The sequence below is a fragment of the Aethalodelphis obliquidens genome, unplaced genomic scaffold (assembly GCF_003676395.1).
Source record: "Aethalodelphis obliquidens isolate GAN/ISIS:26980383/991018 unplaced genomic scaffold, ASM367639v1 scaffold113, whole genome shotgun sequence".
Classification (NCBI taxonomy): Eukaryota; Metazoa; Chordata; class Mammalia; order Artiodactyla; family Delphinidae; genus Aethalodelphis; species Aethalodelphis obliquidens.
Genome location: NW_020838057.1, coordinates 657,835 through 685,434, shown reverse-complemented (window position 1 = coordinate 685,434; position 27,600 = coordinate 657,835). Strand labels below are relative to the sequence as shown.

The 27,600-nt window shown below is 40.9% G+C and overlaps 1 protein-coding gene across 1 annotated transcript; it reads left to right on the top strand.

The window, feature by feature from the left end:
* The first annotated feature begins 5,051 nt into the window (after positions 1–5,051).
* On the top strand, positions 5,052–19,779 carry LOC113615203 (zinc finger protein 256-like). Its single transcript, XM_027097376.1, has 3 exons — positions 5,052–5,323; positions 6,585–6,711; positions 15,465–19,779. Exons 1-3 carry the CDS (start codon positions 5,291–5,293, stop codon positions 17,786–17,788), a joined length of 2,484 nt encoding a protein of 827 aa, XP_026953177.1. The 5' UTR covers positions 5,052–5,290; the 3' UTR covers positions 17,789–19,779.
* Positions 19,780–27,600: the final 7,821 nt, after the last annotated feature.

The window sequence follows — 27,600 nt, the reverse complement described above, 5'->3', positions numbered from 1 at the left end:
ATTTGGAAAATTTTGGCTTACAGTGGTATTTATGCCATGACGTTGAATGAGATCACTAATGTGTGCAGATTGTGAGGAGAGATGACTATTGATTAAACTCTCAGGAATTCCATTACTAAGTGGATGAAAGAAAATGAAGAATCTGCAAATTTAAGTTAAAAATGCAAAAATTATCAATGGTGTCTAAAGCTACTGAGAGGATGTTTAACCAAAATCTTACCTATCACTGTTATGTTTAGGAGTTTGCTCATGACATTGGTTTTATGAGGATAAAACTGCACGTAGAATGAGTGAAGAATTACCTAAGAGTTGAGATAATAGAATAAGAGAGGGAAAATGCTCTAAAAAAGTGGAGTTGTAGGGACTTCCCTAGTGGTGCAGTGGTTTAGAATCCGCCTGCCAATGCAGGGAACACGGGTTCAATCCCTGGTCCAGGAAGATCCCAGGTGCTGCGGAGTAAGTAATCCCATGTGCCACAAATACTGAGCCTGTAATCTAGACCTTGCGAGCCACAACTACTGAGCCCACACGCTGCAACTACTGAAGGCCGCACACTCTAGGGCCCACGTGCCAAAACTACTGAGCCTGCCTGCCTAGAGCCCACGCTCCAAAACAAGAGAAACCACAGCAATGAGAAGCCGGTGCACCGCAATGAAGAGCAGACCCCACTTGCCACAAGTAGAGAGAAAGCCTGTGTGCAGCAACGAAGACCTAACGCAGCCAAAAAATAAATTTAAAAAAAACAGTGGAGTTGCAAAGGGTGTAAGAAATGGTAGAATCAGAAAATGTACTGGATGAAAGAGTGACGTGTAATTGTTTCAAGGTGTCCAATATTTATCAAGTTATTTTTAAGAGATTCAAAGAGACTGAAGCGCATTGATGGGCTTATCTTACAAGAGATTTGATAAAACAGCTTGTCTTGGCCAAGAGCTTCTCCTTAGGGTGTCTCCATAAAGGGTCTTTGAAGACAGTGGCAGTTTTGGAAGGAAATATTTTCTAGATGATATTGGATATAAACTTGTCCTTTGTCTTCACAGAGTGGGCAGGAGGAGTTGTCTTAGCCATTAAGCTTTGCCCCAGTATTTCAAGGTGGGTGGAATTCAGAGTGACATCCCCCAAGTGCATTGGATTCTGCTCTTTCCTCTGTTGGATACTGTAGCACCTGATAAATACCTTTAGTTGCTGTGAGTAAACTGGACCAAGAAAGAGGGAAAACAACTACAGAAATAATTCATAGATACTGTTTTTCAGTCATTTCAGAAAGGTGTATTGCCTCACTACATGCATTCATGTTGTTCTTCATTGACCTGTGTTACGGGCTCATGGTCTACCAGTGGCTCCATGGGTCTTTTCCCACACAGACACAAGCAGAGAATCCAATGCGTTCACAGCAGCAGCCCCTCCCCTAGACTTTCCCATGAGACCAAAGCACCATTCTTATCGTGCTGAGGAAAAAACTGCGTTCACCATTCTCATTCTGGTGAATATGTTGTCTGCTTTTACCCTCTCTTTTTATTTTATCTTTTTGGATAACTCCGATTATGAACCCACATCATGGTCTAATGAACGCCTCTGCAAAGGTATTTTCAGGTTTCCCGACATTCATCCCTTAGTGCTTTTTGGCAGTGACACTCAGCTCTTTCAGTTTAGCTTTCCTGTTGGGCAAGGAAAACAAATATTCTGAGTGTAGCTCCTGAGCTATAAGTTCTCTCTAGAATACCCCGCCATGTATTTAATCAACTTTATATATTTGTAGGCTCATGTTTTATGTCATTTCATCTTCCAGAAGATTTTGACTCAAAATTGATAACAGTGATAATAGCTCTGCTTTGTATTACATGTAGAGTATAAAAACACGAAAGCTACTCATAGTTATTCAAAAATAATTTTCTAAAAGTATATAATGTTATTCACTACAGGTTCAGGGAATTTTATGATAATATAGAGAATGTTCAAGATTTAGGAGTGTAGGTTATAACAGCACTTTAATTTAAACGTTAAACTTTATGTTGACACTTAAAAGATTTATTTGAATTTACAAAGCATAGTGGGGAAAATAGATGTTTCATTTGGAGAGCAAAAGACCTGGGAATACTCTTGAGCTGTAAAGTCACATATGGAATTCAAAGACTGAAGGAAGATCGATGTGTTTGTGGTATAGTGTGCGATGGGAAGAGTGATGAGAAAACAAGCAGAGGAAGCAGGTGAAGGCTTTTTTTGCCAGGTATCAGAGGATATCTCAGTGATGAGAATGATCCGAAGTTTTTGTAGGGAAGATGATGAGTTTGTGGGGGATTAGTCAGGTGGGATAATAATCAGTGTTGTATATGATAACAAGTGTAAGTATTTGATTCAAATAAATTTACTTTATTAAACTCTACATTTTAGCATCATTTAATATTTGTTTTAATTGAAAACTTTGTGTTTGTTTGAAGTAGTTCTTAGCAGTGATGCATTTACAGTATTTAATAGGAATATTTTGGAAATTACGTTTTTATGAAAGTGAATTTTAGAAATTGTGATCTATTGGCAATTGGAGGATACTTTTAAAAGTTGAATGCTCTTTTCCTCTTTATTACCCAACTGTAGTAAGTTATTTGCCTTTTATTACCACTAACATTTATTAACATAATACCTGTCAAATGTTGAAGCACTAACTCACAAAGGGCCTGTATTTGGACATAGGGCATTTATAGAGGTAAATAAGGATAAGTGAGATTATAAGAGTGTGGCTGTATTCCATTAAGACTGGTTTCCTTCCATTGACAAAAACTCAATTAACAATCAAGAAGAAAAAAGTTAACTTTATTCAATTAAACAGGTTTGTAACCCGGGAGACAGAGTCTCAGAATGTCTGAGATCTGTTCGGCCTGTTAGAAGTTGAAGGCACAACGATATACATTTATGAGACAGGATCATACAACAAAATGACATGCTGACATTTTACACAAAGTTCATAGGCCAAGTAAGCATGTACAAAGCAGTCAGTGAGTCACCATAACCCCCAATAGAGTTGGGAAACAATGCTAATCTTTTAAGAAGTTACATTGCTAGCATCAGAAGAAAGGGGAAAAAAATTTATCTTTGCAGTCAAGAAAACATTCCCATCTTTGAGGAAGACTAGTTAGTGTGTAATGCAGAAGCACACTGCACATTAAGGAGGTAGAGGGGCCAAAGCAGAAAATTTTATGTTTAAATTTTCTTGTCCTGCCTTGAAATATAAATATCATTGCACCACTCATAAGATGAGGGATAGACACCAGGAGTATGCACACGGGGAGAAAAGGCTATGTGAGGACAGAGCAAGAAGTTGGCTACCCAAAAGCCAAAACAGAGGCCTCAGGAAAAACTATACCTTTTGACACCTTCCTGTTAGACTTTCAGCATCCAGAACTGCAAGAAAATTAATTTCTGTTATTTAAGCCACCCAGTCTATACTCTTACTAAACCAGTTTCATTTGCCCGATGCACAGCAAGCCAAACGTTGAGACGCTGAGGTTTGCAGCAGAGAAACTGTTTATTCATAAGGCAGCCAAGCGAGCAGAAGCAAAGACAAATCTCAGATTCACCTCCCCAAAGGGGAGAGACTAGGAATGTTTATGGGATAAAGCTGGGTGGGGGGTGGGGGTAGGGGGATGGGAATTGAAGATAAGAAAAGGTGATTGTTGTTCTGCACAGGTAAAAGTAAGCTACAGATTTTTTCATGAGACACCTGTTCAGAAAACGGCAGTGTTAGCATGTTCTGAGGGTGGGCTGTTGGCCCTCTGACATCAAAAGGTCACTGAGCCGACATTTGCACATGCCCAGATGGAGGGTCAGTGGTCTTAACCAGTTTTAACCAGCTCGAGCTCAAACTGGACACAGCTGACTCCCAATTTCCTAAAACACAACTTGGGCAAAGATCTTAGTGTTTAGGTTATTTGCCGCTTGGGAGTACCCGCAAGTTTTTGTAAAAGCAAAGTGAGTTTGATCAGTGAAGGCAGGTTACAGTTTATAACTTATGACTACCCAAGGTTTCAATAGTATTAAAATGTTATGGCAGCCCTAGCAGACAAACACAATTCTCATTTAATGTTTTCTCATCACCAAATAAATGAGCTCAACACCCAAGAAATATAGTTAGGCCTACAACACCACTTCTGCTGTCACAGTAAATTCTGCCATCAGACAACTGAAGGAATTGAAGGACCATAGAAGCACCACCATTTGAAACCTTGCTAGCCTTTAATAAATGGGTTGATTTGTGTAACAAAAACAAAAACAAACAAACAAACAATATATATATATATATAGAGAGAGAGAGAGAGAGAGGATTACACAATTGTAACAATTCTAAAAAGGCCACAAAATAAAAATTAGCTTTTATACAATTTAGGGCGTTTAGTTTGGCAGTTCCTATTTTTCTTCCACTTTTGATGATCCTGTTCATTTTTGCTTCTACTCCTCAAAATGACTGATAACATAGGCAGGGGAACCGTTTTCTGGGGGAACCAGAGGCAGAGCTCCTGCTTGTCCATCCACTTCAGGGCAGCCTAACATCGCACTACTTGCTTTTCTGTCATGGACCTCAATGGACTCTTTTTTCTTCTTCCTGACCAAACAAACTGAAACTTAAAAAACTGAGTAACACTTCAGACCACATGCATTTGAAGATAAATAAACAATGTTTCTAGCTATGTGTGGATTCATTTTATATACGAATGACTGGAATGATACGGCCATTTAGATGAGTAGATTTGCGAGCATCGCAAATAATAGTTTTATCCTCTAGGAGCTGCCTGGGCTTAATGGAGTCTGAAATAATGTCTCTTCGCGGCCTTTAACAACGACCAAAACCCCTCCCTCCTTTGAGGTAGGAACACCACCAGCAGCATTCCTCAAGGGGCTGCAAATCCAATGCTCCTGTTGAACATTATGAACTAGATTCGCCGCGGCCTCTGGAGCGCTGGGAACTACATTACCCTGAAGGCACGGGCCGAGAGGCAGCAACGGCCAATCAGGATGAGGGGTTCCCGCGCGTGCGCGTCTGGGCGGGACTTCCGGCGACCCCGTTGTGGCGGTCATTTATGCTCCCCTCCGGTTTGTTCGCGCTCCGGAGCGTTGTGTCAGGATCGAAGTGACTGGACCGAGAAGATCCGAGAGGAGGGCCTGTCCCCGCAACACAGAGGCAGGTCTGAGGCTAGGCGACGCCGCCCGGGGTATCGCGCGCCAAGCCCGGGAGAGTGACCGCCGTGCCCGCGTCTCGCCTCATCTCCCGCAGCTCCCGGGCCCGCTCCGTCCACCGAGTCCGATGGCGACGGCGGCGCTGAGGGACCCGCCTGAGGTAAACGCTCGTCCTCCGGCCCCTCATCGCCCACAAGGCACCAGACACTATAGCCCCGAGTGCGGGGCGCCTGTTTACGTGCCCGCAGCCCAGGCCGCGGTGTCCAGGACGGTGACGTGGCCGTGGGCGGCGCGTGGGCGAGGGTGACAGGCGAAGGAACCGACAGGTGCAAAGGCTTGGAGGTCGGACTGAGCCAGGAGGATTCGGGAAACCTGGGGTGCATCTTATGACTGCAGTAAGAGAGTGTGAGGTGGAATCACGCCTGGACCGGCAGAGAGAGAGGTTGTTGCTTTATTCTGAGGGACCTGCGAGCCACGGAGGGCTGTGAACGGACGAAGAGCAGTGTATTTGAGGGCTTTAAAAGTTTTCAAAAAGCTGCTCAGAGAACGAACGGATAGGATTGGAATGGGGGTGACAAAGAGAGGCACAGGGAGTTGAGTCCTCGTCCAATGTCACTGGATCTGATGAGAGACAGCAGAGGTTAGTCAGTCAGCCTGAGGTCACTAGGTTCCAGGGTACAAGGGAGTCCTGCACACATGGAGCCCAGCCATGGTTGCCTTCCTTTTTCGCCCAGGTTCTGAAGGTTGAAGAGGCACTTATGGAACCTATGTAAGGCAGGAGAGGGTGTCCCAGTCCCTCACTGGTTCTGGGTGGCTAATACTGAAACAGAGATCAGAAGCAAGGCAGGCAGGGCTTTCCCTGGCTATGGGCTGCCTCAGAGAACTGGGATTGTACCAGATCATGTTTGATTTTGTTAAGCACTCTGTGGATGCCACGTTCCAAGTACCTGGGTGAGTCCAGAGAGGTGCCTGTGATGTGGGGCAGGGAGGTGGTAGAGCTGTGGGAGTGCAACTGTGAGGTCTGAAGATGTGAAAGAGGTTTGGTCAACTGAATGACGTGCACATCAAGGGGAAGTGTGAGCTGAGGGCCCACAGGACCTGGTGTTGGGGATTAAGGGTAAAGATGAGCCCATGTTTTGCTGTGTCTTGGAGGCACAATGTGGGAGACCTCAGGGGAATTACTTCGGGGGAGGGATGGGGCCCTGTAGGCCAGGCCCAGCGTTTAGATGGCGTTTATCCCCCCGGCCACCGCCTTTTGTGGCTGAGGGCTGAACACAGTGAGGAGAGATCAGGCATCATTGGCACCAGGCCTGACGTGGGGAACTCTGATGGAGGATGACCATGGAATACATGTGTGAGGAGATGAATTGTGGGTCCTCAGAGAGAGAATGTTTATGTTTCATCTATCTCATTCATGACAGGTTGGTGTGACCTTTGAGGACATTGCCCTGTACTTCTCCTGGGAGGAATGGAAGCTCCTTGATGAGGCTCAGAGACACCTGTACCATGATGTGATGCTGGAGAACTTTTCACTTATATCTTCACTGGGTAAGAGACTGACCCTCCCCAGTGACCTGGGCTAGGCTCTGTATCCTGCCTCACCCTCTTTTCTCCAAGGTGTGCTCTGTCCTTCTCACATATGGACCTTGGGCACTGCTTGTTTCCCCAGCTTTCTGGGTAGTTGCTGTGATAGGTAGGGCTGGGTTGTTTGCACTTTCCCCTTCTCTCCCTGTAGCCCCAATACAGTCTGTACTCAATGCTCGTAGGGGTGGATTTGAGGTCAGCATTCTTGAAGGGGCTTATGGATTGCATCTTACTTGCCCTTTCCCTGGTCAGGTGGTGAGTCCAGGTCCATGGTACTTCTGTGTCCCAGGTTTTGTTCCTTCTTATTATCTGACATTTCCTTCTGCCTCCATATGCCAGGAATTGAAGGTATTGTCATGACCATTACTTACCTGGACCATGGGCTGTTTTCTAAGGCTGTCCTTAATGGTTCTACTTGTGGTGTTTAGATCTCTTTTCTTTTCTCCAGCTTATTGAGGTATAATTGACAAATAATACTGTATGTATTTAAAGTGTACAGGGAGTTCCCTGGTGGTCTAGTGGTTAGGATTCAGCACTTCCACTGCCATGGCCCGGGTTCAATCCGTGGTCAGAGAACTGAGATCCCACAAGCCGCGCAGTGTGGCCAAAAAATGAAAAAAAAATTAAAAAGTACAAGGAAGTGTACAATGTCATGATTTTATATACACAAATACAGTATGAAATGATTACTACAGTCAAGTTGATTAACACATCCATTACCTCACATAATTGTATTTACATTTTTCGTGTGTGTGAAAACACTTAAGATCTCTGTTAGCCCATTTGAAGTATACAATACAGCATTATTAAGTATAGGCTCCATGCTGTATTAGTTCCTCAGAGCTTATTCATCTTATAAAACTGACCAACATCTTCCCATTTCCTCTAGACCTGAGCACCCTGCATCTACTCTTTGTTTCTATGGGTTCAACTGTTTTTTATCCCACGATTCCATATATAAGGGATCGCATACAGTATTTATCTTTCTTTGGCTTATTTCACTTTGCATTATGCCCTCCAGGTTCATCATTGTTGTCACAAATGCATGAGTTCCTTTTTTAATGGCTGAATAATACTCCATTGCATATAAATACCAGACTTTATTAATCCATTCATTCGTAGACAGATACAGGCATATTGCAGGTTAGGTTCCAGACCACCGCAATAAGGTGAGTAACACAATAAAGCAAGTCACCAAAAGTTTTGTTTTCCAGTGCCTATAAATGTTATGTTTACACTGTATAGTAGCCAGTAAGTGTGCAATAGCATTATGTCTTAAAAAGCAACATATATACCTTAGTTAAAAAATACTTTATTGCTAAAAAAATTTTAATCATCATCTGAGTTGTATCTTTTTGCTGCTGGAGCAATTTATTTAAAAAAATTTTTTAATAAATAAATTTATTTATTTATGGCTGCGTTGGGTCTTCGTTGCTGTGCGCAGGCTTTCTCTAGTTACAGCGAGTGTGGCTACTCTTCATTGTGGTACAGGGGCTTCTCATTGCAGTGGCTTCTTTTGTTGTGGAGCACAGGCTCTAGGTGCATGGGCTTCAATAGTTGTGGCGCGCGAGGTCTAGAGTGCTGGCTCAGTAGTTGTGGCACAAGGGCTTAGTTGCTCCGCGGCACGTGGGATCTTCCCGGACCAGAGCCTGAACCCATGTCCCCTGCTTTCGCAGGTGGATTCTATTTTTTGTTTGTTTGTTAATTTTATTTATTTATTTTTGGCTGCATTGAGTCTTCATTGCTGCACATGAGCTTTCTCTTGTTGCAGCAAGTGGGGGCTACTCTTTCATTGCAGTGCACAGGCTTCTGTTTGGGGTGGCTTCTCTTGTTGTGGAAAACGGGCTCTAGGCACACGGGCTTCAGTAGTTGTGACATGCGGGCTTAGTAGCTGTGGTTCGCTGGCTCTAGCGCGCAGGCTCAGTAGTTGTGGCGCACGGGCTTAGTTGCTCCGCACCATATGGGATCTTCCCAGACCAGGGCTCGAACCCGTGTCCCCTGCATTGGCAGGAAGAGTCTTAACCGCTGCATCACCAGGGAGGCCCGGCAGGCGGATTCTTAACCACTGTGCCACCAGGGAAGTCCCTTGCCTTAATTTTGACTGATCAAGGTGCTGACTGATCAGGTTGATGAAGGTTTTGGTGGCTTTGGCAATTTCTTTAAATAAGACAAGAATGATGGTTGCCACATCAATGGACTCTTCCTTTCAGGAATGATTTCTCTGTAGCACGTGATGCTGTTTGATAACATTTAACACACAGTAGAACTTCTTTCAAAATTGTAGTCAATCTTCTCAAACCCTACTGCTGCTTTATGAACTAAGTTTATGTAATATTCTAAAGCCTTTGTCATCATTTCAACAATCTGCACAGCATCTTCACCAGGAGTACATTCCATCTCAAGAAATCATTTTCTTTTCTCATCCATAAGAAACAACTCCTCATCTTTTAAAGTTTTCTCTTGAGATTGCAGCAGTTCAGTCATCTTCCAGCTGCACTTCTAATTCTAGTTCTCTTGGTTTTTCCACTACATCTGCAGTTACTTCCTCCACTGAAATCCTGAACCCCTCAAAGTCATCTAGAGAGTTGGAATCAGCTTTTTCCCAACTCCTGTTAATGTTGATAGTTTTACCTCTTCCCATGATTCATAAATGTTCTTAATGTCATCTAGAATGGTGAGTCCTTTCCAAAAGGTTTTCAATTTACTTTGCCCTGATCCATCAGAGGATTGCTATCCATGGCAGCTATAGCCTTATGAAATGTATTTCTTAAGACTTGACAGTGTAAACTACTTGATCCATGGGCTACAGAATAGATGTTGTAGTAGTAGGCATGAAAAGAACATTAATTTTGTACATCTCCACCAGAGCTCTTGGCTGACCAGCTGCATTGTCAGTGAGTAGTAATATTTTGAGAACATTTTTTTTTTCAGAGCAGTAGGTCTCGACAGTAGTCTTAAAATATTCAGTAAATCATGTTATAAGGAGACATGCTGTCATCCAGGCTTTGTTGTTCCATTTATAGAATATATGCAGAGTAGATTTAGCAGAATTGTTAAGGGCCTAAGATTTTCAGAATGATAAATGAGCATTGGCTTCAACTTTCAGTCACCAGCTGCATTACCCTTAACAAGAGAGTCAGCCTGTCCTTTGAAGCTTTGAAGCCAGACATTGACTTCTCCTCTCTAACTGTGAAAGTCCTAGATGCCATCTTCTTCCAACATAAGACTGTTTCATCTACATTAAAAATGTGTTGTTTAGTGTAGCCATGTCCATTAATTATCTTAACTAGATCATGTGGATAACTTTGGTACAGCTTCTGCATCAGCACTTGCTGCTTCACTGTGTACTTTTTTTTTCACCTTGTACTTTTATGTTATCGAGACAGCTTCTTTCCTTAAATCTCATGAACCCACCTATGCTAGCTTCATACTTTTTTTCCCTCAGCTTCTCACCTCTCTCAGCCATCACAGAATTGGAGAGAGTTGGGGCCTGACTCTGGATCAGGCTTTGGCTTAAGGTAATGTTGTGGCTGGCTTGATCTTGGATACAGATCACTAAAATTTTCTCCATATCAGCAATAAGACTATTTTGCTTTCTTATTATTTGTGTGTTCACTAGAGTAGCACTTTTAATTTACTTGAAGAACTTTTCCTTTGCATTTATTGATACAACTTGGTTAATACTGTTTGGTCCAAGGACCTGGCTTTCAGCCTCTCTTGGCTTTTTTTTTTTTTCTCTTGGCTTTTAACTTGTCTTCCTCACTAAGCTTTATCATTTCTAACTTTTGATTTAAAGTGAAAGACATGTGATCCTTCCTTTTACTTGAGCTCTTAGAGGCCATTGTAGGGTTATTAATTCGCCTAATTTCAGTATTGTTGCATCTCAAGAAATATGGAGGCGTGAGGAGAGGGAGAGAAACAGATTCACCAGTCCGTAGAGCAGGCAGAACACATACAGTGTTTATCGATTAAGTCTGCTGTCTTATGGGTCCAGTTTGTGGCACCCCAAAACAAAGATCACTGATCACAGATCACCATAACAAGTATAACAATAATGAGAAAGTTGGAAATATCGCAAAAATTACCAAAACGTGACTCACAGACACAACGTGAGCAAATGCTGTTAGAAAAATGGCGCCAGTAGACTTGCTTGACACAGGGTTACTGCATACCTTCAATTTGTAAGAAAATGAGTTATCTGTGAAGCACAGTAAAACAAGGTATGCCTGTACTTAGGTTGTTTTTATACCTGGGCTATTGTGGATCATGCTGCAGTGAACATGGGGGTGCAAACACCTGTTTGAGATACAGATTTTATTTCCTCTGGAAATAGACACAGAATTAGGATTATTGGACCATGCAGAGTTCTATTTTTAATTTTTAGGAAATTCCATACAGTTTTCCCTAATGGCTGTACCGATTTACATTCCTACCAACAATGTAGAAGGTTTTCCTTTTCTTCACATCCTCACGAACATGTATCTCTTGTCTTTTTGATAGTAGTGTTCCAGACAGGTGGGAGGTATCTCATTGTGGTTTGGATTTGCATTTCCCCGATGTTAGTGATTTTGAGCACCTTTTCACATACCTGTTGATCATTTGTATGTTTTGGATAAATATCTGTTCAGGTCCTTTTGCCTATTTTTAATTGGATTCGTTAGTTTTTTATTGTTGAATTGTATGAGTTCTGATATTTTCTGGATATTAACCCCTTATCAGATAAATCCTTTGCAAGTATTTTCTCCTTTTCCTTAGGTTGTGTTTTCATTTTGTTTCCCTTGCTATAAAGAAGCTTTTCCATTTGATATAGTCCCACTTGTTTATTTTTGCTTTCATTGCTTGTGCTATGGGTGTTATCTAAAAAAAATCGTTGCGAACACCAATGTCAAGGAGTTTTTCTCTGTATTTTCTTCTAAAAGTTTTACAATTTCAGGGTTTATGTTTCAAAATTTTAATCCGATTCAAGTTAATTTTTGTGAGTGGTGTGAGATAAGGCTCTAGTTTCATTTTTTTTGCTTGTGGATAACCAGTGTTTCCATCACCATTTTTGGAAGAAGCTGTCCTTTCTCCATTGTGTGTTCTTGTTGTGCCTATCAAAGATCAGTTGACCACATATGCGTGAGTTTATTTCTGGGCTCTGTATTCTGTTCAGTTGGTCTATGTGTCTATTTTTATGCCAGTACCATAATGTATTAATTACCATAGAATTGTAATAGTTTGAAATCAGAAAGTGTGATGCCTCTAGATTTGTCCTTTTTCAAGATTGTTTTGGCTATTTGGGATTTTTCATGGTTCCATACAAATTTTAGGATTGTTTATTCTATTTCTGTGGAAAATGTCATTGGAATTTTGATATGGATTGTTTTCAATCTGTAAATTGCTCTTTGTAAAATTAACAATATTAATTTTTCCAATCCAGGAATACTGGATATCTTTCCATTTATTTACGTCTTCTTTAGTTTCTTTCATCGTTGTCTTATGATTTTCAGAATGTAAATCTTTCATCCCCTAGATTAAATTTGTTCCTGAGTATCTTATTCTTTTGATGCTATTTAAAATAAGATTGCTTTCTTAATTTTCTATTCAGACAGTTTGTAATTAGTGTATATAAATGCAACTGAAATTTGTATATTGGTTCTTTTTATCCTGAAACTTTACTGAATTCATTTGTTAGGGTGGAATTTTGGGGGTTTCTACATATAAGAGTGCGTTACCTGCAAACAAACACTTTTCCTTCTTCCAGTCCAATTTGACTGCCTTTTCTTTCTTTTTCTTCTCTACTTACTCTGGGTGGGGCTTCCTGTACTATGTTGAATAAAAACGGATAGGGTAGGCATCCTTGTCTTGTTCCTGATGTTAGAGGAAAACCTTTTAGCTTTTGAATGTTCAATATGATGTTAGGTATGGGCTTGTCAGACATGTTGAAGTACACTCCTTCTATACCTAGCTTTTTAAAAAAAAAAAAACAATTAATTTGGCTGTGTCTGGTGTTAGTTGTGGTGTGCAGGATCTTTTAGTTGTGTACAGGCTTCTCTCTAGTTGTGGTGTGCGGGCTCAGTAGCTGTGACCTGCAGGCCCTCTAGTTAGAGTGCATGGGCTCACTGGTTGCAGCGCACAGGCTCTCTAGTTATGGCATGTGGGCTCCAGAGCACGTGGGCTCAGTAGTTGCGGTGCATGGGCTGAGTCATTGCAGTGCATGGGCTGAGTAGTTGCAGTGCATGGACTTAGTTCCCCAACCCAGGACTGAACTCGTGTCTCCTGCATTTGAAGATGGATTCTTAACCACTGGACTACCAGGGAAGTCCCCCTTCTATACCTAACTTGTTGAGAGTTTTTATCATGAATGGATATTGGATTTTAAAATGGTTTTTCAGCATCTATTCATATGATTATGATTTTTATCCTTCGTTCTGATAATGTGGTGTATCACATTTATTGATTTGCACATGATTTTGAACCATCTTTGCACCCCAAGGATAAATGCTACTTGATTGTGATGTATGATCCTGTAAATGTGCTGTTGGATTTGGTTTGCAAGTATTTGGTTGAGAATTTTTGCATCTCTATTCATCAGGGATTTTTTTTTTTTATTTACTTATTTTATTTATTTATTTTTGGCTTTGTTGGATCTTAGTTGCTGTGTGTGGGCTTTCTCTAGTTGCGGCGAGTGGGGGCTCCTCTTTGTTGTGGTGCACATGCTTCTCATTGTGGTGGCTTCCCTTGTTGCAGAGCACGGGCTCTAGGCATGCAGGCCTCAGTAGTTACAGCACACGGGTTCAGTAGTTGTGGCTCGCAGGCTCTAGAGCACATGGACTTAGTTGCTCCGCAGCATGTAGGATCTACCTGGACCAGGGCTCGAACCTGTGTCCTGTGCATTGGCAGGCGGATTCTTAATCACTGTGCCACCAGGGACACCCTCATCAGGGATATTGACCTGTAATTTTCTTCTGTTGTATTCTTCTTAAATGGCTTTGATATCAGAGTAATGCTGGTCTCATAAAATGAACTTGGAAGTGTTCCTGCTTCAATTTTTTGGAAGACTTTGAGAAGGATTGATATTAATGTTTTAAATATTTAGTAGATGGCTTCCCTGGTGGCACGGTGGTTGAGAGTCCGCCTGCTGATGCAGGGGATGCGGGTTTGTGCCCTGGTCCGGGAGGATCCCACTGCCATTGAGCAGCTGGGCCCATGAGCCATGGTTGCTGATCCTGCACGTCCGGAGCCTGTGCTCCGCAACGGGAGAGGCCACAACAGTGAGAGGCCCTCATACCGCAAAAAATAAATAAATAAATAAATAAATAAATATTTAGTAGAATTCCCAGTGATTTTGCCTAGTCCTGGGCTTTTCTTTGTTGGGAGATTTTTTTTATTAGTGATTCAATCTGCTTACCAGTTATAGGTTAATTCAGGTTAATAATTCCTATTTCTTCATGATTTTATTTTGGTAGGTTTTATGTTTATAGGAGTTTTATTCATTTCTTCTGAGTTATCCAATTTGTTGGCAAATAATTGTTCATTCTAGTTTCTTCTGATTGATTGTATTCCTGCAGTATCAGTTGTTATGTCTCCTCTTTCATTTCTGATTTTGAGTCGTCTCTCTTTTTTTCATAATCTAGCTAAAGGCTTGTCAACTTATCTTTTCAAAAAAACCAACTGTTGAGATTTCCCTGGTGATCAGTGGTTAGGACTCTGCACTTCCACTGTAGGGGGTCCAGGTTCAATGCCTGGTCAGGGAACTAAGATCCCAAAAGCCATACAGAGTGGCCAAAAAACAAAGTAAAAAGTTTTTTTAAAAAAAATTTAAAAACCTCTTACTTTTATTGGTGTTTTCTGTCATTTTTCTAGTCTCTATTTCATTTATTTCTGCTCTGATCTTTATTATTTGTTTTATTTCTGCTAACTTTAACCTTAGTCTGTTCTTTTTCTCATACCTTGAGATATAGAGTTAGGTTGTTTATTAGAGATCATTCTTTTTTCTTAATGTAGTCATTTATTGCTATAAACTATCCTCTTACAATTGCTTTTACTGCAGCCCATAAGTTTTCGTGTGTTATGTTTCCATTTACATTTGTTTGAATATGTTTTTTTTAATCATTTCTTGTTTAACCCATAGGTCATTCAGGAGTGTGTCATTTAAATTCTACGTATTTGTGAATTTCCCAGCTTTCCTCCTGTTAATGATTTCTAGTTTTGTACCATTGTGGTTGGAAAAGATATTTAATATGTTTTCCATCTTTTTAAATTTGTTAATACTTGTTTTGTGACCTAACATGTGATCTATCCTAGAGAGTGTTCTCTGTGTACTTGAGAAGAATGTGTATTCTGCTATAGTTGGATGGCATCTTTTGTACATGTCTGTCAGGTCCCTTTGATCTTAGGTGCAGTTCAAGACCAACGTTTTCTTATTCAGAGTGGGGCATTGAACCCCTAATATTACTTCACTGCTGTCTTTTTCTGCCTTCAGATTTGTTTGTATTTGCTTAATATATTCGGGTGTTCCAATATTGGATGCAAATATACTTGTAATTGTTATATCCTCTTGATGAATTGACTGCTTTATCATATAATGACTTCCTTTGTCTATTTACTTAAAGTCTGTCTTTTCTGACATAGTATAATTTCCCCTATTCTTTTTTTGTTTCATTTGCACGTTTGTGGTTGGGTTGCCCCTTCCAATAAAGTGAATGTGTACCTCATCGGTGTTTCTTTGCATTCAGGTGTCTGGAGTGGAGAAGAGAATGTTGAGGCATCCTTTGAACAGAATGTTTCTGTGGTAATGTCACAGGTCAGGACTTCCAAGGAACCTTCATCTTCCCAGAAGACTCACCCCTGTGAGATGTGTGGTCCAGTCTTGAGAGACATTTTCCATTTGACTGAGCATCAGGGAACACAACACAGCCAGAAACTATTCAAGTGTAGGGCATGTGCAAAAGGATTTTATTTCAGTGCAGACACTCAGCAGCACCAGGAGCAACACATGCAAGAAAAACCGTTCATAATCGGTGTGGACAGGGCCTCATTTGTGAAGAGCAGCAATTTCCATGTGTCAGGGGAGGCTTTTACCTGCAAGAAAGTTGCAGAGGACTTCCTAGCCACCTCAGGACATCTGAATCAACAGGCCATTCACACTGGGGAAAAGCCAAACACAGTCACCCACTGCATGGAAACTTCACAAAGCAGAAAAAGTCATTGCACCAGGGGAGAATGCAAGAAAGCCTTCAGCCCCAAACACACACTTGTTCAGGCCCAGAGTGTCTACACTGAAAGACAGTGTTTTATGTGCAGTGAATGTGGGAAAACATTCAAGTATAAATCCTCATTTGTTGTGCACCAGAGAATTCACACTGGTGACAGGCTTTATGACTGTGGCGACTGTGGAAAATCTTTTAGGGGAAGCTCAGCCCTCATTCAACATCGAAGAATTCATACTGGGGCAAGGCAGTACAAGTGCAGCAAATGTGGGAAATCCTTTAGCCAAGAATTTGTCTTCATTTATCCTCAGAGGAGTCACACTGGAGAAGATTGCCGCATTTGCCATCAGTGTGCACAATCTTTTAGCCATAGCTCCATCTTTTTTCAACAACAGACAGTTCACACTGGAGAAATGAGTTATGAGTGCACTGAATGTAGGAAGCCCTTTAGACGAAAATCTGACCTCATTGAACACTGGAGGGTTCACACAGGAGAAAGGCCTTATGAGTGCAGTGAATGTGGGAAATCCTTTACTTCTAGCTCCGCCCTTCGTTATCATCAGAGAGTTCACACTGGAGAAAAGCCTTATAAATGTGGGGAATGTGGGAAGTCTTTTACCTCTAGCTCTGGCCTACATTATCATCAGAGAATTCACACAGGAGAAAGGCCATATGAGTGTACTGATTGTGGAAAGTCTTTTACCCAAATAAATCACCTCATTATACACCGAAGAGTTCACACAGGAGAAAGGCCTTATGAGTGTAGTGAATGTGGGAAATCCTTTAGCCACAAATCTTACCTGTCTCAACACCAGAGAGTTCACACTGGAGAAAGGCCTTATGAATGTAGTGAATGTGGGAAATCTTTTACCTCTGGTTCCGCCCTCTGTTATCATCAGAGAGTTCACACAGGAGAAAAACCTTATGAGTGCAGTGAATGTGGGAAATCCTTTACCAATGGACCGATACTCATTCGACACCGTAGAGTTCACACAGGAGAAAGGCCTTATGAGTGCAGTGAATGTGGGAAATCCTTTACCCAAAGAAATCATCTCAACATACACCAGAGAGTTCACACAGGAGAAAGACCTTATGAGTGCATTGAATGTGGGAAATCTTTTACCTCTGGTTCTGCCCTTCGTTATCATCAGAAAATTCACATTGGAGAAAGGCCTTATGAGTGCAGTGAATGTGAGAAATCTTTTACCTCTAGCTCTGCCCTCCGTTGTCATCAGAGAGTTCACACAGGAGAAAGACCTTTTGACTGCAGTGAATGTGGTAAATCTTTTAGGGACAGTTCCCAATTGAATCAACACCAGAGAGTTCACACTGGAGAAAAGCCTTATGAATGTAGTGACTGTGGGAGATTCTTTAGCCAGAATTCATACCTCTCTAAACACCGGAGAGTTCACACTGGAGAAAGGCCTTATGAGTGCAGTGAATGTGAGAAATCTTTTACTTCTGTCTCTGCCCTTGGTTATCATCAGAGAGTTCACACTGGAGAAAGGCCTTATAAGTGCAGTGACTGTGGGAAATCTTTTACCAATAGCTCAATACTGATACGCCATCGGAGAGTTCACACAGGAGAAAGGCCTCATGCATGTAGTGACTGTGGAAAGTCCTTTACCCAAAGAATTCACCTCATAATTCACCGGAGAGTTCACACAGGAGAAAGGCCTTATGAGTGCAGTGAATGTGGGAAATCTTTTACCTCTCGTTCCACCCTTCATTATCATCAGAGAGTTCACACAGGAGAAAAGCCTTATGACTGCAGCGAATGTGGGAAGTCTTTTAGCCGAAAATCTAACCTCTCTCAGCACCAGCGAGTTCACACTGGAGAAAGGCCTTAAATGTGTAAGAAATGTATAATTTCCTTGTTCAGTGTAGTGACATTGGATGAAACTGTGAGGCACTAGTTGTCCCATGCATCCAAACATCAGGAGTAGAGAGATTCCTCATAATTTTCAGTTTTGTGGGAAGCATGTGTGACTGTGTTACACTCTCTAACCTACCCAGGGCTCTTGATAGATTTATGTCACTGCCACTTTCTGTAGCCAGATCCATTTCACCTCTATAAGCTGGCACGTCCCCACAGTGTGCATCAGTCACTACTGCAGTGTGCTCAGGGAAGCCAACTCTGTTCTCTCATTTCTGGGAGGAAATTAGGAATAACCTGAACCTTTAGGATTCCCTTTCTGACCAGCTTGGGCATGGGCCTGACCTACTATTGGCCCAGAGAACATCATATGAGTTCATCTGGCAGCTTCCAGAGAAGGATTACCATTTTCAGGGACACGTTGGTCTCAAGATACTTGTGATGAAGTTTTATACCTTCTGAGTCACCAGCTAAAGAACTGCCAGCCATTGCTGGCAGATCTGCCAGAACATTGCCAGAACAGTAACAAAGACCTTACTGTTTAAGTCCTCTTTAATCTTGGATATTTTATTTACCAAATAGGGTAGGTTATAAACAGATTTGGGCATGAAGGGGTGAGCAACTTTTATGGGGGTATCAAACTTTCTGTGCCTCAGAGGAGACATTACAAAGGCAGAAATTAACTTACTAGTTTTTGTCAAATTTGCATTTCTGCCCGTGGCCTCCTAGGAAAGACTGCAGGACTTTCTTGTCTTCATTTGAGGCCTGGATGCTATGAGTTTTAGGAGACTCAGAGGGCACCCTGAGGAGGGGTCCAGTGTGAAAACCTCAACTGCTTCTGGGAGCAGCATGAATTTTTTCCCTTGTTCACAGGGCATGTCAGCAATGCTGAGGGAACTCTCTTCCCCAGGTCTTACAAAGAGCCAGGCAGATTTTTAAAAAAAAGAGAGAAAAGGAGAATATGTAGTCCACAGATGTGTCTCTTGTGACCCAGGCCGCATTCCTGTTGACTCTGGTGGAAAGTCATTGCTCACTCTATTTGCTGTCTTTGAGGTAAGACTGACCGCCAGAGGGCATGCCAAAGTGGAATGAATGTAGGATTGCCAAACCTATTTTCCCAAAACAGTTGGACATAGTTTTTTTTTTTTTTTATCTTGAAGCATTTCAAAAGCTATTTGTTATCAGATAGCTCTGACATATGTATGGAACTGAAACCATCATTGTAGTCATGGTAATGACTGTATGTGTTACTGTATATTTATCTCATGACCTTTTATAATCTCTCTCTTCTTGCCCTTCACACCCCTTCAAGTAACCATTGATTTACTTTCCTTTATAATATGTAACTTTCTAATTTCTAGAATTCATGTGATGGGAATCAAAGTATTTACTCTTTTTCCTGCTTTTATTTATGTTGCATAAATACTTGGAGAGTCATCAATGATATATAAGCAGCTCATTTTTTTTTTTTTCTAAGAAACATTCTTATATTTGAATATACCACTATTTATCCATTCATTTGCTTATGGACATTTGGGGTTTTTCTAATTTTTGACTATTGGGAAAAAAAGCTGGTACAAACATTTGTGTATAACTTTTTATGTGGATGTATGTTTATCTTCAGTAACTCAGAGTGCAAAGTTTGAGTCATAGGGTAGGTGAATGCTTAACTTAAACAGACTAGCAAATTGTGATCTGAACTAATTATACCTTTTTCTTTTCTTCTTTTTTTTTCTGACCGTGCTGCACAGCTTGCGGGATATTAGTTTCCCAACCAGGCCTCATCAGTGAAAGTGCAGAGTCCTAACTACTGGACTGCCAGGGAATTCCCATTTTTTTCATTCTTACCGGCAGTGTATGAGAGCTCCATTTCTTCCACATCCTGGTGAATATTTCATTTGTTCATTCTTTTTTTTTTTTTTAACAAAAGTTGTCACTTTATTATATTGTACATATGTGTCTTTCTACATAAATGGGATAAAAGATAACATTCCAGAATATTAGTGTTTTTATTGGGAATGTGTATTTCTTTTTTTTTTATTATTTGTATTTTTTTATAGTCAATCATTCTTAATTTTAACCCTTTTTGTAAGTTTGTCCAGCTATCTAACTGTTGTTTTATTTGCATTTCCCTAAAGGTTCATGATGAGCATTTCTTCAGATGCATATTTGCTACCTCTGTATCTTTAGTGAAATGTTCATATCTTCTGCCTATTCTGTGAATTTTGGCTATTTTCTTCCTTTCACAAAAGAACAGTGAAACAGCCAAGTTGTATTGGAATTTCACTCATTTTGTGACTTTTTAATTTATGGAATAATTGTTTTTAATACTGGAATAATATGTTCTAATTTTTTCAATTTTTTATGCTATGTGCAATGTAATGGAAACATATACCATATACTTTTAATTTTAATCTGTGTTAATAATGTACTCTCCATCACTTTCTAAAGTTCAGACATTTAATAATACCACAAACCCTTGCTTAGTAGTGTTCGCCCCTTTGCCTGGTCTATCATCATGGGAGTTGGTGGGTGGAGCAGAACTCTTGGTGAGGGAGACAAGATGGCATCAGGATGAACAGGGTGTTTTTTGAGTCCCAAAGCCTAGCAGGACTGGAAATAAGGCAGTAATCAGACTCCCCAAGCCCTGGGTCAGGCAGCCTGGGTTTGAATCCTGATCCCAAAATATTGTGACTCACAGGCAAATGACCAACAATTCTGGGCCTCAGTTTCCCCCTTTGTAAAAGAGGTATAAGTTGTGGCTCTACCAGTGAGCTGTGGGAGGTGAAGAGCTGAAACGTGGTTATACCCGCAACCTCATTGGACCTAGGCAGCATTAGCCTCTGCCTTCCATGACATTCCCTGGCCAGGCACCCCTCATTTTCCCCAAAGTCCCTGGGTACATTTGGGAAAGAAATGGGGCTTCTCAGAAGCCACTGACCCACCCACCCCACCCACCCACAAGGAGGCAGAGGCTGTACTGACATCTCAGTGTGGGTTCCCCACCTGGGAATCTCTGGACAACTTGCTAGAGCTCCCTGAGACTCAGTTTGCTGACTGACATGGAGGTGATGAGGCGCTTACCTTGGTTCCTGTGAGGATTAATAAAAGTAACAAAATACTGAGTACCTAACGGTGCCAGGATTCCAGGGTTTCTTTATGAACATATTCTCTTTAATTCTCACAACCCAAGATAGTGGGAACTATTATTGTACTGCTGGGGAAATCCAGGGTCAGAATGATGTTGTGGGTTCCCCAAGGTCAAACAATGGACAAGTGTCTGGTTCAAGATGCTGGATTCATACCCCTAAGTCTAGCTCCAGAGCTGGGGATGTTTAATCCCTTTACCTCAGCACGTGAAGCACTCATCCCTGGGCAGGCACGCACAGAGTTCCAAGGAGTCTCAGCTGCTGTTACCTTTGTTGGAATTATCAACATGACCATTTCCCCACTTACCTCCTGCCCTCACACAGTTCTCACAGGATTGCCCTTGTCTGTCATTACTAGTGGCTTCCCCAATGGGAGGTTTTTCTCTCAGCTGCAATTGCATTATGTCCAAAGGCCGCACCTTCCTCTCCTTTGAGCACAGCACAGAGCTTAACCCTCAAGAATCAGTGATTCAGGGCTGGGTCTCTCCACCTTCATCAGCGACTTGAGTGACAGCCTCTGATGCCATCTAACATCCCAATATGAGGTTTGACTTTTTCAGGTATTTGTAACCTTCATCCTGGAGGACTAGAGACAGCCCAGCTCAGAGGACCTGGTTCCAGGAGGTGATAATGGAGACCTGTGTGCTCCTGGTCTCACTGGGTAACAGCTCACCTCTGCTCCATTCATGGACCTGCTGCCTGTTTGGTTCTGTCCCCTCTGTCCAGGACTGGCTGGTTGAGAAGACCACTGGCACACACTGTCCTTCTTCCCTGCACTCCTCACCATGTTCTGGACCGACATCCTCTATTCTAACCTTTCTGTCTGCACCAAGGGTCTTTTGGTAAAAAACACAAGTCCTCACCTGAGTGCCCATCACACTCTAACCACATCTGAGGTCCCCACTCCAGATTACACAGAAGGGGAACTGACTAGCCTAGCCTGGTTGGGTCATGTGTCCCCTCGGTCCAGTTAGCAAGGTCATGGGTGATAGGCTGCTTCAGAGAAGAGGGTGAGTCAGGCAGTACTTCTTGAGAATCATTTAGCATCAGTTCATCCAGGGTATCTTCTTAAACCATACAATCCCATTTAAAACAGGCTCCTGGTGACTTCCCTTGTGGTCCAGTAGTTGAGACTAAACACTTCCAATGAATGGGGTACTGGTTCGATCCCTGGTCGGCGAAGTAAGATCCCACATGCTGCACAGCACGGCCAAAACAAAAAAAAGGTGGGGGTAGCTCCTGAATGCTACACCATTGTCCCTTGTTTCTTAAGGCCTAGACCATGCTCCTGTGCTGCTTCAGAAGATGATTTTAGAGGGTGCACAGATCTGACATAAAGTGGAATGCTTGGACACCCTGAGAAAGCAATTCTTTTCCCCTGCTCTTTCCCTTGCTGCTGTCAGGAGAAAGTCTTCTTGGTATAGTGCTAGGTCTCTATTGCCCACTGTTACTAATATCTCCCTCCCCATTTTTTGTGCCCGAACAGGGACATGAAACTAATATCCCTTTTTAAAAGAGGGGGCACCCGTGAGCATACCCCATGGGGTCCCTGGGACTTCAGAGCATTATTTTGATTTCATTGTATTTTCATGGTAAACTTCCACTTGTCCCAAGTCAAACTGGTTTTCCCAATTAGCAGAGAAATACAAATATTCTTTTTAAGATGCAATCTATATAAGAAAAATAAAATATAGGTCATTTAAAAGAGAATTGTAACACTGGCCACAGCCAAGTTCCCGTAAACACAGACCAGGTGTCAGGTTTGTTGCAGGCACTGTTCAGACTCCATTCCTTGAATTCCAACATCCTGTCCTCAGCAAAGTAAGGAAAATACAGCCACTGAGTGAATCCCTCAGAAACCTCAAGTTATTCAACGTAGAAGATGTGCCTTCTTTATGAGGTGCCAACCTGTGCTTTCTTTGCTGCTAAAAGTCCTTTTTGTGACCACGCTGCATGGCATGCAAGATCTTAGTTCCCAGACCAGACCAGGGATCGAATCCCTGCCCCCTGCGGTGGAAGCACAGAGGCCTAACCACTGGATTGCTAGGGAATTCCCTAAAAGTCCTTTTTAAAAATGAAATGTAAGTGAGTGTAGATGATAGTTAATGTCCTTTCTGCACCAAATCACCATGTAGATTTCCTGATTTTTAAAAAAATTTTACAGGTCCATGAAATATCAAAATCTGGGAATGACCAAGTCATCCCCTCACACAGATATCACTTTCTCAAGGATTAAATACTCCAGATCACCTCCCCCTCACATGGCTACCTTCTCCAAGAATGCTGGCCCTACACAGGGCTGTGCATTGTTTCCTCCTCAGTGTAGCACTCAGGAGGCTGAGTCCTGGAGCCATAGCTCCTGGTGAGAATCCCAACTCTGCTTCTCACAGGCTGTATGGTCCCAGGCAAGTTTCTGAACCTCTCCCTGGCTTAGAGTCCTCCTTGACAGAATGGGGTAATATGGTATTTATGTCACAGTACTATTGTTTGTCTAAATGGGTTCATGTATGAAAACTGACCAGTCTGTTACTTCCTGACTGTGCAGGTCTGAGGTATGATCTCTGTTGCCATCACTGCTCCTGTTGATACCACCATCATCATCATCATTATCCTCATTATCAACATGCCTGAACTTGGCACCTTCTAGAGCAGTGTTGTGAAGCATTGTAGTTCAATAGTACAGTTGCCAGAGACAGCCAACCTGGGTCCCCAACTGGATCAGCTGAATATCAGTTACATGCCATTCACCTGTCTCAATTCACTTGTTATTGATAGTTGAGTTGTTTCCAGCTTGGGGATGTTAAAGATAAAGCTGCTGCAGACATTTATAGCTAGTCTTCATGTGGAAATGTGTTTCATTTATTTTGAACTAAGATTTGTGAGTATAATTCCTGAGTCAGATGGTAGGTGAATTTTTTGTTGTTAAGAAACTGACAAAATTTCAGTTTCATTGACCTTTTCAATTTTTTTTTAGTCTCTATTTCTGCCCTGATCTTTATTATTTCTTTCTTCTACTAAATTTGGGTTTTGTTTGTTCTTTTAATAGTTCCTTTAGGTGTAAGTTTAGGTTGTTTGAGATTTTTTTTGTTTTCCTGAGGTAGGCTTGTATCACTATAAACTTCCCACTTTGGACTGCTTTAGCTATATCCCATAGATTTTGGATTGTTTTGTTTTTGTTTTTATTTGCCTATAGATTTTTTTTTTTTTTTTTTTTTTTTTCTCTCTGGGCAGCTTGAGGGATCTCAGTTTCCCGACAAGTGATTGAACCCAGGCCACAGCAGTGAAAGCCTGGAATCCTATCCACTAGGCCACTAGAGAACTCCTGATTTTTTTTTATTTCTTTGATTTCTTCAGTGATCCATTGGTTGTTAGCATATTATTTAGTCTCCATGTGTTTGTGTTTTTTGCAGTTTTTTTTTTTCTTTTTCTTGTAGTTGATTTCTAGTCTCATAGCATTGTGGTCAAAAAAGATACTTGACAAGTAGGAAAAGTTATGGTCAGAGAAGGTTCTTTGAAAAGAAAAATAAAATTGATAAATCTTTAGCCACACTCATCAAGGAAAAAAGTCCAAAATCCATAAAATCAGAAATGAAGAAGAAGTTTCAACTGACACAACAGAAATACAAAGGATCGTGAGATTAATATCAACAACTATATGCCAATAAAATGGACAACCTAGAAGAAATGGATTAATTCCTAGAATGTACACTCAAGACTGAACAAGGAAAAAATAGAAAATATGAATGGACCAATTAACCAGTAATGAAATTGAATCAGCAATTTTTAAAAACTACCAACAAACAGAAGTTCAGGACCAAATGGCTTCACAGGTGAATTCTACCAGAAGTTCAGAGAAGAGTTAACACCTATGCTTCTCAAACTATTCCCAAAAACTTACAGCAGGAACACTTTTGAACTCATTCTACAAGGCCAACCTCACTACAATACCAAAACAAGACAAAGATATCACAAAAAGAGAAAATTACAGGCCAATATCACTGATGAATATATATGCAAAAATCCTTAACAAAATATTAGCAAACCAAATCCAACAATACATTAAAAGGATCATACACCATGATCAAGTGGGATTTATTCCAGGGAAGAAAGGATGGTTGGATATCCACAAATCAATCAATGTGATATACCACATTAACACTTTGAAGAATAAAAATCATATGATCATCTCAATAGAATGCAGAAAAAGCTTTTGACAAAATTCAACACCCATTACGATAAAAACTCTCTAGAAAATGGGCATAGAGGGTACATACCTCAACATAATAAAGGTCATATATTATAAGCCCACAACTGGTATCATACTCAACAGTGAAAAGCTGAAAGCATTTAATCGAAGACAAGGATGCCCACTCTTGCCACTTTTATTCAACATAGTTTTGGAAGTCCTAGCCACAGCAATCAGAGAAGAAAAAGAAATAAAATGAAATTCCAAGGGATTTCAGAGCTAGGTGGCAGGAACTAGTGGTAGAGACCAACATATTTTTACTGTATTTTACAGTATATTAAAACACCACCTCAGCCATAAAAAGGAATTAAATTGGGTCATTTTTGGAGACAAGGATGGACCTAGAGAGTGTCATACAGAGTGAAGTAAGTCAGAAAAGCAAATATCATATAATAACGTATATATGTGGAATCTAGAAAGATGGTATAGATTTTATTTGCAAAGCAGAAATAGAGACATAGACATAGAGAACAAATGTATGGATACCAAGGGGAAAAGGGGTGGGGAGGGAGGAATTGGGAGACTGGGATTGACACATATACATTATTGTTACTATGTATAAAATAGACAACTGATGGGAACATACTGTATAGCACAGGAAACTCTACCTAATGCACTGTGGTAACCTAAATGGGAGGGACGTCCAAAAGGGAGGGGATATCTGTGTATGGATGAGTCATTTTGTTGTCAGTGGAGGCTAACACAACATTGTAAAGCATACTCCAATAAAAATTAAACAAAACAAAAACACACACATACCAGAAAATATCTCTAGCACCCTGGAACTGGCACAATGGTCATATGAGTGGTCTGGCACTCCAGGCAAACAACTACCCTTGGGAAAGCGTACTGGCTATTTCTTCTCCATGGAACATCTTTCTGATGTATCCTTGTCACTCTCTCCTCTCCATTAAATATTTGCTCAAATATTATCTGCAGTATGAGAACATCTCTGACACCTCTATTTCCTACTGAAATCCTCAGACTCCACATGCCTGCATTCCTCATTGCTGCTCTTTTATATTTCCACACCACCTGTCACCTTATAATTACTATAATATAATTACTATAATTACTATAATATAGAATATTTTCTTTGTGATTTTGTATCTCTTTGTCATAATTACTATAATATAGAATTACTATACTTATAATTACTATAATATAGAATAATTACTATAATTAGTAATTACTATAATTACTATAATATAGATTACTATATTACTTATAATTATAATTACTATAATATAGAATATTTTCTTTGTGATTTATTGACTATTCCTTCAATAAAGAGTTGGATTGAAGGCTGCATGAGAACACATTTCTTTGGTTGCTGATGTATAACTCTTATCTAGGTGAGCCTCTGAGCCAGATGAGATGTTTAGTAAATGATTATTGATGGAATAAAACATGATGCCATAGCTTTCCTTCCATTCTTCTACCTCTTTCTGCTCTCACCTTACTATTTCTTTTTCTCAAGTTTGTTTTCCCAGGATTGTCATGAATGGAAAGGATTCACACTTTGTGGAAACAAGAATTTCATGGTAGCCAAGTCTCCAGCATAACCATGGACTCAACTTAATTCTCTCACATTTTAGGACTCAGTGTCCTTCATTTATCACCCATTGAGACTTACCTCTTCTCAGGTTTCACAAGTCCTTTTCTCTTCTAGTGATTTCCACGGTGCTTAATGGATGACTCCATTAATCAACATTAATAACTTTCTGTAATTTGCTCACTCTACAAATATTTTTCAGAGATATTCTTGAGTCCCCTTGCAGACACTGCCACTGCATTTACAGGTGAAATAATAATCACTGCCCAGCAAGGAGATGAGATCGTGGAATTAAAAACCTTTATCTCTTGTTTGGATGCCCACTTTTTACCCCATACACAGATGCCGATATTTTGACCATCCTGGCAACAAATGTAAATTTGGTAAGTAAGCACTATTCCCAGATACATGTCATATTCTTAGAAGAAATAGACCATATCTCAGAAAATTCAATAAGAAACGTTTTATGGGGGGAAAAAATCTGCTTTCTGAGATTGAAACACAAATACTGACAAAGAGATACAAAAGGGATGCATTCTGAGGGACCAAGAGGCATGGTACCATCTCATCTACTTGCTTTAAGGCTGCCTAGTATCCATATTTCCTCTACAACCTGTCTGGATTATACTTGCTCTTATTGCTGACCAAACACATTGAGCCTCACAATGTCCATTCTAAGAGCTTTTCTCCCCACGAAGAGTAAGAAGACTGTGTTTTATTCAGTTTTTGAGTGGACATTTATGTCAATTGTTGGATATGCATTTTTTATCTTTTGGGAGCATGATTTGCAAATGAAATCTGTAGGAGTGTTTTACTAAGATGTCTTTGATGAGTGC

What these genes read in the sequence shown, in the direction of transcription:
- LOC113615203 (XM_027097376.1), top strand. Translation starts at nt 5,291, where the DNA reads ATGGCGACGGCGGCGCTGAGGGACCCGCCTGAG. An exon ending in CGCTGAGGGACCCGCCTGAG is followed by an intron (nt 5,324 to 6,584) that starts GTAAACGCTCGT and finishes CATTCATGACAG; the next exon opens with GTTGGTGTGACCTTTGAGGA. An exon ending in TTCACTTATATCTTCACTGG is followed by an intron (nt 6,712 to 15,464) that starts GTAAGAGACTGA and finishes CTTTGCATTCAG; the next exon opens with GTGTCTGGAGTGGAGAAGAG.